Here is a 15,702-nt window from a genome sequence, read left to right on the forward strand (position 1 = left end):
AGATATCGACAGTTTGGCTACCTGCTATTCTCTCTCTTTCTCTGATATGCAAATGATCCAGGGCAAGCGGTGCCTGTGCCGGCGACTGAATCGTCTCGATGCATATCGATCGTACGAGCCTGTCTCCATGTTTTGTTGCTGCTCTGGCCCTCATGGAAAACCTGAGAGCAGCAATGGAAGCGCATGGGCGAGCCAAGACTACCCGAGTTTTCAGGGTTGTTTGGTTCCCGGCCAAGCTTTGACAGGTCTAAGTTTGGCAAGTGTGACAGCTATGAAAATATGACTCTGAATTTTAAAGCTTAAAAGTGTGGAATAAGTTGGCAAAAAATCATTGCACATGACAGATGGACTACTTAGATAACAAAGTGTGGAAAATTTACAATGTTGCAAAAATCAACACGTGTCAAATTGCCAAGCTTTGGCTTGGCAAAGTGGCAGGTAAGCAAACACATGAATCACATACTTTTTCTTTTGTTGCCCTTAAACATTGTTTTTCGTATTAACTAGCATTTGGGAGCGAATCATTTTTGTTGTGTGTTTAAATGTGTTTGATAAATAAATTTATGGTTTTCATAATATTGTTATTCAATAAAAAATAGTAGTATGAGGTTATAGACACCACAAATACTAACAAAGATCTCGTACGATTGCTATGAAGCCACAATAAAAGTAGTTTAAATATGGTGTGAAATATGTTAACCATTTCTAATAAAAAAATTAAAGAAGGGGAAAAAGGTTACCCAATTCTATTAGATAAGGAGGAGTTTGATAGAAAAATAAAAGAAAAGTACAATTGGCAACTGCTCTCTTGGTATTATTTAGCTTAACTTTTTAGCTCCTGCAAGCACACAAAGGCGAGCTTCTTTTTCGATTTTGTCGAGGATGATCATTGGAGGGAATGCTTGTTGTGAAACACCCTCGATCGTGTCCCGCTCATTCCAATATTTCTAATGTAATGTCAGATGGTTAGATTTTGATGTCACATATCCAAATAGAATCCTGCAAATAAAAATAGTAGTATTATGTTATAGACACCACAAATATTGTGTTAAATAAATATCCCTATAGTTACATACTACCTCCTTTTCAAAATGTAAGGCACCCTTGAATTTAGTTGTTCGACAACTTGCAACTATGAGAATGATTTGTATTTATAATATGTTCACAAAAATGAATAAATATATATATGAAATGGAAGAGATTTGCAAGACCCATGTAACAATACCATTTAGACATTCTAAAACCATATACTACTAGCAGTGCATTAAAACCCATGCGAAAAAACATGTCTTACATCTTAATTAGGACGGAAGTAGTAACACAGGTAACACAGATGATAAACAAAAAATAAATGAACCTAGGTGCATACGCACCTAGTGTATAAAAAGAAATGCAAATATTCGTCGTGCTACCAAGGATGATTTAACTAGCACGGTACAGAGATATACCACCAAGGCTGCTATAGAATTTCCCAAATTGACGAGAGCTGTCGAATATTCGCCTTCCTTCCCAGTGCAGCTGATCATGATGATTTAACTAGCCAGCGTCGCCACAGTTTATATTTGTATTGCGGCCCCTGGATGCACATATCTTTGATTGACGAGTGACAATCAAGCCGAACCAAATTTAACCCATCGATGAGTGCGTAGGTGAAGCAAGGGGAAATTTTCAACCAAAATGCGTGGACTAGACCCTCTCGACGGGTTTTGAGTTTTGAAGAGGCTCGACTGGCAATGCTGAAAAATAAGCAGACCGGGCTGGGCTAGAAGTAGAAAAATTTACAACAGAGTATTGGGTTTCGTATGGACTTCACTTCGATAGGGTTCAAGTCCAAAAAGGGCAAAGTGCTCACTACCGCTGAGCGGCATCTTCTATTTGGCGCTCTCAGCTTCCATTTGCGGGCCAGCCAAGGTAGGGTTCTGCTTTTTTTTTGTTCGTATTCTATTTTTTCTCCTGTTTTTCTGCTTTTCTTTTTTATTTATTTCCATTTCAAAAAAATCATAATTTCAAAAATTGTCCGTGAATTTATAAAAAATTAAGACTCAAAAATTGTTACTCCCTCCGGTTCATATTAATTGACTATAATATGGATGTATCTAGACACATTTTGTTCTAGATACATCCATATTGAAGTCAATTAATATGAATCGGAGGAGTAGAGAATTAACAAAATGTTCATGAAAATAAAAATTTGTTCTCCAGTTAAAAACAGTTCGTGAATTTCAAAAAAATGTTTGCGAATTTTGAAATCATTCGTAGATTTGGAAGAAAATTTTAAAAATATATGAAGAATGCTCATGATAGTTGTGAATATTGGGAATTCTTTTAGATAAAACCATAAATGAAAACCAGTATACTAAAAAAAACATATCGAAATCATCTAGAACTTTCCCAAAACCAAAATAAAAACCAGCATGGGCCAGCCCACTTAAGATATTTTTCAAGATGGATAAATAACAAAAAAAAAGTGATTACAAAATTCATAAAATAAAACCAGCATTACTAGAAAAACAATATCGAAAGCATCTAGAACCTTTCCAAAATTGAAAAAAAATAACATGGACAAACCTCTCGTGGAGTGGCTTGGCCTCAAACATGTCCGAGCCTGCAACGTTTTCCATACCTACTTAAGCACTTGTGGCGGCATCGGGTACCTGCGATGGAGGGTGCTGAGCTCTTGTTCTTGAATATTTTCATGTATTTATATGTCGATTTATACATATGTTGATGCTTGATTAACTCAGTCTTATCTATTCCTGCATTCAAGTATTTCACTTCGATTTTTTTGTTAGTGTCTGATACAAGTAAACTATGGTGGTATCAAGACTTAATTTAGAAGTCATAGATGTGAACCATGCAATCTATTTGTTTTTATTATCTTCGACCTTAATATATAGAACTTTATATTCCATTATTCTGCAGCTTCTGTAGATTATTTGTATTTCTAATTTAGCCATTGTTGTGAACTAAAAGATTTTGCTCCTTCAGCATGATGAGCTCACAAAGGCAATGCTAAGGTACATTCCAGTTTGTTTTCTTCTAAGTTTGAAGCATGTTTCATCAGATACCATGGGCAATTATCTAATCCTCTAAAGTCTTATTTATTTAACTGCATCCATATCTATACCTAATAATAAAGCAAAAAGGGTTTTCGTCGTCCGTTTTATTTCTTGCCCCTAATTTTGAATCGAAATTACACACAATTGCCACCGCTAAGTGAATTATGACGGTTCGTCCAAACGAGAAGAGTCGCCCCGAGCCTTTCTTTCTCCTCGGCAGCACACGCATCTCGATCCGCCTGGCTCCATCCTCCGCAGCCTCCGGGAGACCACGCCTGGGTCGATCCCATCCGCCGCCGCTGGCAGGCCAAAGCCATCCCCGGCGCTGGCATGCCAAATCCTTCCCAGTGATGGCCTCATCCCCCTCAGGCACCGGCTACGTTCGTACGTATCGCTCGTGCGATCTATGCTCACGGTGGCAGAGGCCAGCGGGCGGGCGCGGGGACCGTCGACGCTGTCCCCATCCACTGCATCACACGGGCCGGCAGCGCCGTCCCTCCTGCCTCCAGCCGTTGTCATCTCCATTCTGAACTAGCAAGTCTCGTCCTCTGAATTTCGCAAATAGAGAAGGACACGACCGCATCCTCTGAATTTTCCAAACAGAGAAGAGAAGACACGAGGGGAGACCATGCCGCGCCCCGCGAAGTCTCCCAGGCATCGCCGGCTCCCTTGCCGCTACTACATGACTCAGAGCTGAGCTAGCTGCAGCTGTGAAGTCTCGATCTCTCAATTTCTCAAACTCAAAAGAGTCGGCATGCTCGAGCGGTGAGCAGCAGCTGGCTAGCGGCATCTCAACATCTGTTGCAAGGTAGCTTCGAACTACTCTGATTTCCTCTAGAAATTTGTTCTTTCGTATATCCTCTTCCTACTGGACTCTTACTATTTCGTTAGATCGTCTCAATTTGGGAAAGCTCTACAGATTTCTATATTGCTATGAACTAGAGTCATCTTACATAATACAGAGAGGTGAATGTGAAGCTAATTAACATGTGGATTTAGTGTATTTCTGATGTTGATTTATTCAGACCTGGTGTTGAGATCTGTACTAGCGAATTATTTGTTTTCTGATTCTTCGTTACTCTGACTAGAGGTTGAGAAATGTATAAAGGTTGAAGAGCTTGAGAAATGTAGTTCCTATTCATGTGCATATATACCTATTCACATTTTCTTATTGCCAACTGAAACATTTAGTCATCCTCCGATGCTTGCCCATGATGGCGGATGGTGGCCAGTCACCAGTGACGGTTGAAGACAGCTGGGAACATAGAGGCGCAACCGGTGTGGAGCTCCAACAACGGAGGATGGTCGAGGCGGGGTTCCGTGATGCTTACACGCTGGCGCTAGGGATTAAATCCCGGTTGTTTTTGCCAAATTCCGATCGTTTTTCTACCTTCGGGCGCAATATTAAGATTCCGACCAAAATTACGAGTTCGAGGCTTGACTGATTAGTACAAAATACTGCTACTAGGTTTGTGGATAAGTGTACTGATGGTTCATGAAATCATTTGTTCTTGCTGTACTACATACTTGCACTATATTATTTGAGTCCTAAAGGTATAATTTAACATATAAATGGAATTATGTACTAATAAGTACAACAATAAGCATACATTACATGTCTCAAAATTGTGGTGCATTTCTTTGGCTTCAGGGGTATAGGATATCCGGCACTGTCACCATCAGCTACCTGTCAACAACCACTTGATGTCAGCAACGACTTTACATTTAAAGTGATCGATGGAATTCTGTCAGGTAATACACATACAACAAATAGAAATCATGTTATGACATACACCATACCACGCATCAGTCATCTCTTTGAAAGATCCAACCCGAATATACCTGTGTCACAAAAAGGAAGAAAATTAGCACAATATATTAAAATCGGAAACAGCAACAAATGATGGTAAAATGGCCTGAACAAAAATAAATCCATTGGCGCAGAAGAACATGACACAGTGCTAATGTTATTTTTTGTTAACCATTCAGATTTTAGCAAGGTTTTTAAGTTCAAGTTTGTCCATTTGGGAGGGGATGAAGTCAATACAAGTAAGTTTGCAGAAATCTCTTGCTCTTTGCACAATAGCACATCAATCTACATATTCATTATTTACTATGAATTTCAGGTTGCTGGACTACCACACCACGCATTAAAACATGGTATGCACTTTAGATATCCATACACAATTATAAAAACGGATGGCTTTATATGTGCTTTGATAAGCCCTGGTAACTACAGTCCTCAGTATGTGTTTGGTAGTAATCGATTTGGACGTCATTTTACTGATGTGCAGGTTGCTTCAACATGGTATGAATGAGTCGGATGCCTACAGATATTTTGTGTTGAGAGCTCAACAGATAGCAATAAAGCATGGCTACGACATTATTAACTGGTAAGGCAACTGTTATGACTACTACTGCATGTTCAAAGATTCTATCAGTCATTGAATGGTTCTCGTGGTTGTAGGGAAGAAACATTTAACAACTTTGGGGACAAGTTGGACCGCAAAACTGTGGTGCATAACTGGTATTTACTAAGTCCTTCCTTTTGCTAAAAAATACCAGCATCCTTATTGGACAATAAAGTATATAATCGGTGTTCGTGCATCGGACCTTAACTGGTAATTCTGTTATCACTGATTAATAGGCTCGGAGGTGGAGTTGCAGAGCAAGTGGTTTCTGCTGGTCTGAGATGCATTGTAAGCAACCAGGATAAGTGGTACCTAGATCACTTGGATGCTTTATGGCAAGGATTTTATATGAATGAACCATGGACAAATATCTACAACCCGGAACAACGGAAGTTGATCCTTGGTGGTGAGGTATGCATGTGGGGTGAACACATAGATGCATCTGACATTCAGCAAACCATTTGGCCCCGTGCTGCGGCAGCTGCAGGTATAATGAGCAAAGTATTCATTTTCATCTTCTAATTATATCTAAATAATACTATATATTTACCAGAGTTCTGTATGCTATATCAGGAACTAAATAAAAGATTTTTGTCGTATATATGCCATGGCACAATATAATATAACTTGTAGTGTTATGGTTGATCATCAATTCATCACAAACTAGCGCGATCGCATCTAGTCCTTCCTGCTGAATAGATATAACATCTCCGCTCTGTAATCTGTACATGAGTATACCAAGCAGAATGATGTTCATTGAGATTCAGTGAATCATTCTGTCGGAATGGAAATCTTCACATAAAGCATGTGGTCTAATATGCTGCATGGTATTCAAAGGATGGGGAGGCACAGCCCACACCGTGGGCATAAAATCTTCGAAGAAAACTAATATTTCATTTTTGTAATCAATGAGAGTATACACTTTGACAACTAATAGGATAGTGCTACTGTATAGTCAAGCACCACATATATGCATCATGAATATGAGAGTATATTAATATGCTTTCCTTTTTAGTTGAAGGCTTACAACATAGTACACAAGCTTAATTCTGGCAACTTGTTATGTATTGCGTTAGAAGTAACCAAAGGAGAAAAACATATGTGTGGTCTTATAAATTGTAGCTTAGAAAAATATACGTTAAGCATGCTACTTAATGCTGTCAAAATACAACATAAAACACATGAAAGCTACCTCTCCATCATGTTGCTTTGACTCACAAATTCACTTGCTATTTTGAAGAGCGGCTGTGGACACCCCTTGAGAAGCTCGCAAAGGACCCATCAACAGTCACTGCAAGATTGGCACGTTTTAGGTGTTTGCTGAACGAAAGAGGGGTCGCTGCTGCACCGCTGGCTGGCTATGGCCGCACGACACCATCAGAACCAGATTCTTGTATAAGGCAGTAGGATATTTGGTAAATACCATTCATACAGGAATAAACATCGTTCCCGGGCATTCTTTTCGCTGCTTTGGGCAATTAAAAGCCCAGATATATGTAATTGGGGAAGCTCTGTGCTGCAAGGGGTGTTCAATAATATTGCATTCCCCTTTTAGGTGGTAATAACTGTGCCTGGTTTGCGATATGTGCTCCTGTTTTACTTTTGGTGTACTATTTCGAGCATACTTAATCGAGCGAGAAAATCCACCAAAACCAACAACTAACTGGACAGATAACTGCCTGCAACATTCAAATGGGAACATATCACTAACATTTTTTATTTATTTATGAAAGGAAGGATATAGCACTTAGAGATCGATACTGAATAATACCAGTAGAATCACTGGTTCCATGTCACAGCACGCCAGTAGAATCATACTAGATGCGAAGGCATCAGGTGCATGGGAGCATCTTCCCTAAACAAATTTCTACACTATGTACTGAATACTGTAGGATGAAAAGAGCAATACCTAGTGATCAGCCAAACAAACACTGGGGCGGAAAGCAGTTCCCGCAGCTGGGACTAGCAGGGGAGCGCGAGGCGCCCCGCGGCCGTGCCGTGCGCGAATGCGTGGCCGTCGAACAGTGGGAGGGAGCGGAGGCGTAGCCACCTCAGGCCGCCGCGCGCAACGGAGGTCTGGCGCTAGGTCTGCCTCCGGGTGCGGCCTAAATCGGGGACGTGGACTTTCTAACTCAGGGCTGGTGTCTGCTATATCTGGATCGTCCATGTTGCCGTCGAGATCGGTTAGTTGATGCTACTTGAAAGTTTCTCTTTTTCCCCCCTAGATAGAAGAGACAACATATGAAGTTTAAACTTCCTAATTTTTTTAAAGAAAAACATATGAATTTCATACTTTTTAATCAACAAAACATTAAAGCAGCAACGAGGACACCGCCTTAAGGGAAAGGCGTATTAGGGTGGCTCTCGAAGTGTGAGAGCTGTTGGCGTGCATGATGCTACTTAAGCAATTCATTTTAACAGAAACGGTATGGCTTTAGTGAGAAGAACTCGGAAATCTCCGGTCTCTTTTGCATCTCTCTTATACCTTTTTTTCGATAAAAAGCACTTTATCACTTCTCCCTTCTATCTAACGACAATAATCATCACAAATCCCATCTTAATCTAGCGATTCTACTAGCAAGGGGACAATACATTTGGTATAGTTGGTCCTCGGCTGCGACACCGTGACAAGAAAATCTTTGGGTTGTTAGGGGAATGAGGCACGATTTAATCGCGCACACTTTCATACGACGATTAGAAATTTGTATTAACATCAATACGTCATTGATCGTTCATTTATTATATTAATCAACAATGTAACAAGAAAGGAAAATGTTTGGTTGATATATCTATAACCATAATCCGTGGCCCTAGATCCTTGAATACAACGATTTAACCATACCTTGATCAAATGATTCTAGCGGTGCACTACGAAGTTCGACCTTATTTTCCTCCAACATATTCACATATGAGGTAGGAAACGTGTACAAATTGTAGCTATGTGAAAGATAACCGAACAAAGTAAAGCATTGATACCTAACTTGACACAAAAATTCTAGGCTGACATTTAGAATCTTTTTAGGTAATAGAGATTTTGTTTTCCTCTATTCACATTCATGCATAACTAATCGCCTTGCTTGGTGGTGTTGTATTTTTTAATTTTCCATTAATTTTCGATTAGTTTTTTTTCCATTAATTTGAATAGCAACATAATGTGTAGAACCGAATCTGCGTCATTCAGGCCGACGTATATATACATTCAGGTCAAAAGGAGCACGAATGAACAAAGATATGTGGGGGATTCGACACGCGTTCTATCCATGCATATTCAACGGTCCTTTTTTCATTTTGGTACTGTTGATGGGACAGCAATACTCTGGCTCAGCTACGCCATCTTTGATCATGTTCCCAAGAGTAGCATCGAACCAATGCCTCAACTTTTTTTGCGCATTAATTCAAGAATATGTTCAATATAATTATTATAGACGCCCATAGTGGATTTGCATCTACTTGTCCAGTCTAATGGTCTCCTCCGAATCATCTGCCTCGCGAGAGCTTTCAGTGCCCCGTATTTTTATCCGTCACAGCCCATCATTGCTCGCCTATCCCTAGTTAGTTGTCCGATCAAAAAGCTATGCCGTTTGCAAAATGAACTTGACATGCAAACATGAGAATCATAGCCTATCTAGTTAGTCTCTCTTCATTGCTCTGGACCACACCTTTTAGAATGGTTTTGATATTTCGTTTCAGTAATATTTTCTGTACGTGCTAGATTTTTGAAAATTTTGAGAGATTCGCATAAAATTTCAAAATTGTTGGCGAGATTTAGAGCTTGTTCTTCATATTGTTCTCAAAATAATAAAGAAAATAAGGTTTCTTGTTCGTCCGTCTATTTTTACCTTTAATTTTTGTCAAAATTACTGGACTGCCACCGCCAAGTCAAGACATATTCCTTTGTTTCGTCCGTACCGATTGAATTTATCGTTTTCCCAGGCCCGTGGCACTGACTCGTGGTCCATAAACTGTTGGCCCGGCCAGTGTCGGTGGTCGATCGATAGCCTATCTCCTTCTCCCGATCGGTAACCTACGTATATCCGGCCGTGAGGGTTTCAAATAAAAAACGGTCATATATACCTCGCTTGACCAACTCTATCTGCACGCGAACTCGCGATCAATCGATCGACTTTTGTGAGAGGTACGTTTTTCTAGGTTGCGGATCAGATCGAAACAAAGTTCCGTGGCGGCGGACCTGCTAGCTAAACTGGACGGGGAACCAGGCAGATCAAGGATGACGCCGAGGTGTAGGACGATAGCTGCAGAACCTGATCCTCGACTCAGTGATCGCCAAGATGGGGAGAAGGACAAGCCGTAGATGATGTTCAAGGATTTCCATAAAAAATTCCTACGCAATCTACTGGGGCGTCCTCCTCCTTATGCGTTAGATATCCCGATCGATGGCGGCCGGTGGCGTTAAACGGCGACTTCCTGAGCACAATCAAGAAAGGCAAAGTGGAGCGCTGTGGGTCACGCAGCAGTGGCCAGGTGAGACCGTCGACCTCGACCTCGACCACCTCGCTCGCCGACCACCACCCATCATGTCGTCCAGCAACAACGCCCGCTGGGTGGCCACCAGCGTCGGCATCTCCTGGTCGTAGAACACCTCAGGCCGACATGAGCGCCACGTGCACACACGGGACCTCAGGAACAAACAGTACCAGGTCATCCTCTATTCCTCTTCCATCCACCGCAGATCCCATATGTTTGCCTGCTCGGCGCTGAGCCTGTTGACCGTGAGGCCCGGCAGCGGCCGCACGTCCCTGAGCACGTAGCGCGCGGCGCGGAAGCATGCGAACTGCCGGTAGCCCTGACCCGGCTCCAAAAGGAGATCATGTTCTGGCTGCTGGCTGCCACGTCAAAATACTGGGAGGAATTTGTCGCAGATCCGCGAGCAAATGAAGTTTAGTGTGGCGGATACATGGGTCTCCCGGCCTCCTGGGAGCAACAAGCTAAAAAGGAATGGGCTGCTCATTTGTCCATCAGGTGTTCGGGGAGCGTCAACTTCTGGTGGCGTTGAGGGCGTATGTGCGTGCCGCCGCCAAGGCAGCTGTGGCAGCCTGCAACGGTTTCAAGTTGGAGGTGCGCCTGCCATCCGTCAAAAAATCTTGATTCTCATGTGCCCTCCTGCTCGCAAGAATTTTAAAAAAATTCTCCAACAAATCAATCGTGGTGCTACAGAGGATTTGCTATGGTGGCACTGACCTAGGAGCTGACATATTAATTGATATACCCATGGAAACGATTTGATCAGTTCATGATTTGCTCGTGGAGAACACTGACATAGGGATGGTGGAGAGTAATTCTTTCTTCCACTTGTTCTCTTGTGATGAGACACTCAGGATTAGGAGTGCCTTCATCTAAATGTCCTGCTAGATTATCTTGGCTACTTTCATCGGTTCCAGTTATAACTCGTATCTTATTGTAACAACTTCTGCAGGCTCTGAGAGGAAATAGTGTTGTGATTATCTATATTTTTGGTTGCCCAAACAGAGTGGAAGATATACATACGTCTTCTTGGATCATGCCTACGGAAGAAACTGCGGTGATCAATGTCGATGCAGCATATATACAAGCGCTGACCAGCGACTTGGCCATCGGGGCAGCGGTACGCGACCACGACGGCTCCGTCATGCCAAGACACGGGAGAAGCTAATAAGGCCATATCGATCCAAGCCGGCCTGCCGTTGGGCATCGAGGTTGGTCTTCACCAGTCTATACTTATATCTCTGGCTGCATAACTGTTGTCAATGCGTCAAGGAGCCATGTCCCGAACCTATCTAAGCTCTAGAACGTGTGCAAGAATATTTCTGATGTTGCTATGCGTTTGCCTGGTTGTGTGGTCCAATATACTAGCAGAAAGTTTAATCCCTTTTCACTGCAATTGAGCTCACCTAGCTATTTGGTCTGGAACTTGTAACTTTTGCTTGGCTTCCCTATTGTTATTTCTGAACTCGATGTGGGCGAAGGTACAAAACTCTGAAAAGTGAGATATTTATGAGCTTCCCCTGTTTGACTCCTCCTGCAATGATGCATCGTCTTTGTTTGCTTCCTCTATTTTCCGATCATGAGCAAGGTAAAGGCCTTCGAGGAGTGAGATGAGGCATTGACGGCCACCTCATTACGGAGCGCGCGTCATGGATGTGCTGAAACTGTACCTGCAAGAACTTTGTGCCTTTTTTCCCGGTGCAACGCACGGGCATGTTTACTAGTATGTAATAATCTTCTTAAGACTTGCTTATTCAATCAAGTACATAACAAAATATCATTTTTGATGTGCATGCTTCACACGCTGAATCCTTAGTGTGGTGTCTAAACTAAGATCTATTTATCTTTAGTTTTCTACAGAAGTAAGCACATGTTTTCTACAAAAGTAAGCACATGTTTTCTACAGAACTAGGCTCTACTTATCTTTTGTTTTGTACACAAGTAACCAACTCTTTCTGTACGGCTATTAAGCATTTGGTAATTGTTTTTCTTGCAGCAGCCAGTTGGTATGCAAGAATATACCAATGTGAATAGATGGTGCTCCATTAGGTGAATGAGAATACTGCTCTGATGGCAAAACACCCATGGTACGTGCTCCATTCGTGGATGTAGAAAGTAGAACTTGCTATTGGAATTTACTACCAGATAATTTATTTATGTTTTTGTGTACAGTGAAATTATTTTTGATGGTTTTTAAGCAACAACACAGAACACAGCAAGGAAAACAAGCAGTAGCGGCGACGGAGAGCTGATGTACCATTTCTGCATGCGGAAGCTTGTAGAGATATCCCAACTACTAGAAGAAAATGTATAAGATTTAGAGGATTTTTCCTAGTTAAGTTCGTAATTATTTCATGAAAATGTACAAATCAGATATAAAGTACTGCTGTGCTCAATCAATAAAGTTTTTTTCTTCAAAAGAATGCACTGTACTTTTCTATTATATTATCGTGTCTGATAGCATGTACATTACTATCCTAATACGTGGAAGGAATCTGTCTCGAACAATAAAATAAATGTTTCTATTTAAAAAATAAAAATGACTTGAGATTCTTTGGGACACAAGAACATACCGTAAAGACGATTTGTGGCGGAAATTAGCACAATGTCTTTATAGTGATATACGCGCTTTATAGACGTCTCATGCCATATAAAGACGCTTCTAATGCGTCTTTACAGAATTTGTGACGGTGCATAAAGAGACGCTTCTACGACGCTTTACATAAGCGGCTCTACAAGTGTGTAGGGATGCTTTAAAGCGTTTTAAGCACCTAAATTGAGCGTCTCTATGTGTCGTTTATGTTGTAGTGACGTAACAGTGAGGTTGTCAATCTCACCGGCTTGCTGTAACAAAGGATTAGATGTATAGTGTGGAAAATGATGTTTGCGACGAACAGTAAGAACAAGTATTGCAGTAGATTGTATTCGATGTAAAAGAATGGACCGGGGTCCACATTTCACTAGTGGTGTCTCTCCAATAAGAAATAGCATGTTGGGTGAACAAATTACAGTTGGGCAATTGACAAATAAAGAGGGCATAACAATGCACATACATATCATGATGAGTAGTGTGAAATTCAATTGGGCATTACGACAAAGTACATAGACCGCTATCCAGCATGCATCTATGCCTAAAAAGTCCACCTTCGGATTAGCATCCGCACCCCTTCCAGTATTAAGTTGCAAACAACAGACAATTGCATTAAGTATGGTGCGTAATGTAATCAACACAAATATCCTTAGACAAAGCATTGATGTTTTATCCCTAGTGGCAACAGCACATCCACAACCTTAGAACTTTCCATCACTGTCCCAGATTAAATGGAGGCATGAACCCACTATCGAGCATAAATACTTCCTCTTGGAGTCACAAGTATCAACTTGGCCAGAGCCTCTACTAGCAACGGAGAGCATGCAAGATCATAAACAACACATATAGATTGATAATCAACATAACATAGTATTTCATATTCATCGGATCCCAACAAACACAACATGTAGCATTATAAATAGATGATCTTGATCATGTTAGGCAGCTCACAAGATCGAACAATGATAGCACATGAGGAGAAGACAACCATCTAGCTACTGCTATGGACCCATAGTCCAGGGGTGAACTACTCACACATCAATCCGGAGGCGATCATGGTGATGAAGAGTCCTCCGGGAGATGATTCCCCTCTCTGGCAGGGTACCGGAGGCGATCTCCTGAATCCCCCGAGATGGGATTGGCGGCGGCGGCGTCTCTGGAAGGTTTTCCGTATCGTGGCTCTCGGTACTGGGGTTTTCTCGACGAAGGCTTTTTATAGGCGGGAAGGGCAGAGTCGGAGGGCTGACAGGGGCCACACACGCTAGGGCGGCGCGGGGCCCCCCTAGGTCATGCGGCCCTAGTGTGGCGGCGCCTCGTCGCCCCACTTCGTATCCCCCTCGGTCTTCTGGAAGCTTCGTGGAAAAATAAGACCCTGACGTTGATTTCGTCCAATTCCGAGAATATTTCCTTTGTAGGATTCCTGAAACCAAAAACAGCAGAAAACAGCAACTGGCTCTTCGGCATCTTGTCAATAGGTTAGTGCCGGAAAATGCATAAATATGACATAAACTGTGTATAAAACATGTGAGTATCATCAATAAAGTAGCATGGAACATAAGAAAATTATAGATACGTTTGAGACGTATCAAGCATCCCCAAGCTTAGTTCCTACTCGTCCTCGAGCAGGTAAACGATAACAAAGATAATTTCTGAAGTGACATGCTATCATAATCTTGATCAATACTATTGTAAAGCACATGAGATGAATGCAGCGATTCGAAGCAATTGTAAAGACAATGAGTAAACAATTGAACCATATAGCAAAGACTTTTCATGAATAGTACTTTCGAGACAAGCATCAATAAGACTTGCATAAGAGTTAACTCATAAAGCAATAAATTCATAGTAGAAAGCTTTGAAGCAACACAAAGGAAGATATAAGTTTCAGCGGTTGCTTTCAACTTCAACATGTTTATCTCATGGATAATTGTCAACATAAAGCAATATAACAAGTGCAATAGGTAAACATATAAGAATCAATGCACAGTTGACACGAGTGTTTGCTTCTAAGATGGAAGGAAGTAGGTAAACTGACTCAACATAAAGTAGAAGAAAGGCCCTTCGCAGAGGGAAGCATGGATTACTATTTTTGTGCTAGAGCTTTTATTTTGAAAACATAGAAACAATTTTGTCAACGGTAGTAATAAAGCATATGTGTTATGTATAAGATATCCTATAAGTTGCAAGCCTAATGCATAGATTACCAATAGTGCTCGCACCTTGTCCTAATTAGCTTGGATTTACATGGATTATCATTGCATAGCATATGTTTCAACCAAGTGTCACAAAGGGGTACCTCTATGCCGCCTGTACAAAGGTCTAAGGAGAAAGTTTGCATTGGATTTCTCGCTTTTGATTATTCTCAACTTAGACATCCATACCGGGACAACATAGACAACAGATAATGGACTCCTCTTTAATGAATAAGCATTCAACAACAAATAATATTCTCATAAGAGATTGAGGATTAGTGTCCAAACTAAAACTTCCACCATGGTTCATGGCTTTAGTTGGCGGCCCAATGTTCTTCTCTAACAATATGCATACTCAAACCATTGATCATGATAAATCACCCTTACTTCAAACAAGACGAACATGCATAGCAACTCACATGATATTCAACAAAGGTAATAGTTGATGGCGTCCCCAGAAACATGGTTACCGCTCAACAAGCAACTTATAAGAAATAAGATACATAAGTACATATTCAATACCACAATAGTTTTTAAGCTATTTTCCCATGAGCTATATATTGCAAAGACAAAGAATGAAATTTTAAAGGTAGCACTCAAGTAATTTACTTTGGAATGGCGGAGAAATACCATGTAGTAGGTAGGTATGGTGGACACAAATGGCATAGTTTTTGGCTCAAGGATTTGGATGCACGAGAAGTATTCCCTCTCAATACAAGGCTTAGGCTAGCAAGGTTGTTTGAAGCAAACACAAGTATGAACCAGTACATCAAAACTTACATAAGAACATATTGCAAGCATTATAAGACTCTACATTGTCTTCCTTGTTGTTCAAACACCTCACCAGAAAATATCTAGACTCTAGAGAGACCAATCATGCAAACCAAATTTTAACAAGCTCTATGTAGTTCTTCATTAATAGGTGCAAAGTATATGATGCAAGAGCTTAAACATGATCTATATGAGCA

At 41.1% G+C, this 15,702-nt stretch overlaps 1 protein-coding gene and 1 long non-coding RNA gene across 2 annotated transcripts; both read left to right on the top strand.

The window, feature by feature from the left end:
- Window positions 1-2,727: 2,727 nt before the first annotated feature.
- On the top strand, window positions 2,728-12,270 carry LOC139833369 (uncharacterized). Its single transcript, XR_011749021.1, has 3 exons — window positions 2,728-3,017; window positions 11,949-12,039; window positions 12,125-12,270. It is a non-coding gene; the product is annotated as an uncharacterized lncRNA (long non-coding RNA).
- LOC127335241 (beta-hexosaminidase 3-like) lies at window positions 4,274-7,054 on the top strand. The gene is made up of 9 exons (XM_051361854.1): window positions 4,274-4,416; window positions 4,528-4,550; window positions 4,665-4,811; window positions 5,049-5,108; window positions 5,186-5,219; window positions 5,354-5,452; window positions 5,527-5,586; window positions 5,707-5,957; window positions 6,711-7,054. The coding sequence occupies exons 1-9, from the start codon at window positions 4,274-4,276 to the stop codon at window positions 6,875-6,877; spliced, it is 984 nt and encodes a 327-aa protein (XP_051217814.1). The 3' UTR covers window positions 6,878-7,054.
- Window positions 12,271-15,702: the final 3,432 nt, after the last annotated feature.

This window comes from Lolium perenne, chromosome 1 (assembly GCF_019359855.2).
Source record: "Lolium perenne isolate Kyuss_39 chromosome 1, Kyuss_2.0, whole genome shotgun sequence".
In the NCBI taxonomy this organism is placed as follows: Eukaryota; Viridiplantae; Streptophyta; class Magnoliopsida; order Poales; family Poaceae; genus Lolium; species Lolium perenne.

Coding starts and splice junctions, on each gene's coding strand:
- LOC127335241 (XM_051361854.1), top strand. CDS start 4,274: ATGGCGGATGGTGGCCAGTCACCAGTGACGGTTGAAGACAGCTGGGAA. Junction 4,812..5,048: donor GATCGATGGAATTCTGTCAG/GTAATACACATA, acceptor TTAACCATTCAG/ATTTTAGCAAGGTTTTTAAG. Junction 5,220..5,353: donor ACACCACGCATTAAAACATG/GTATGCACTTTA, acceptor ACTGATGTGCAG/GTTGCTTCAACATGGTATGA.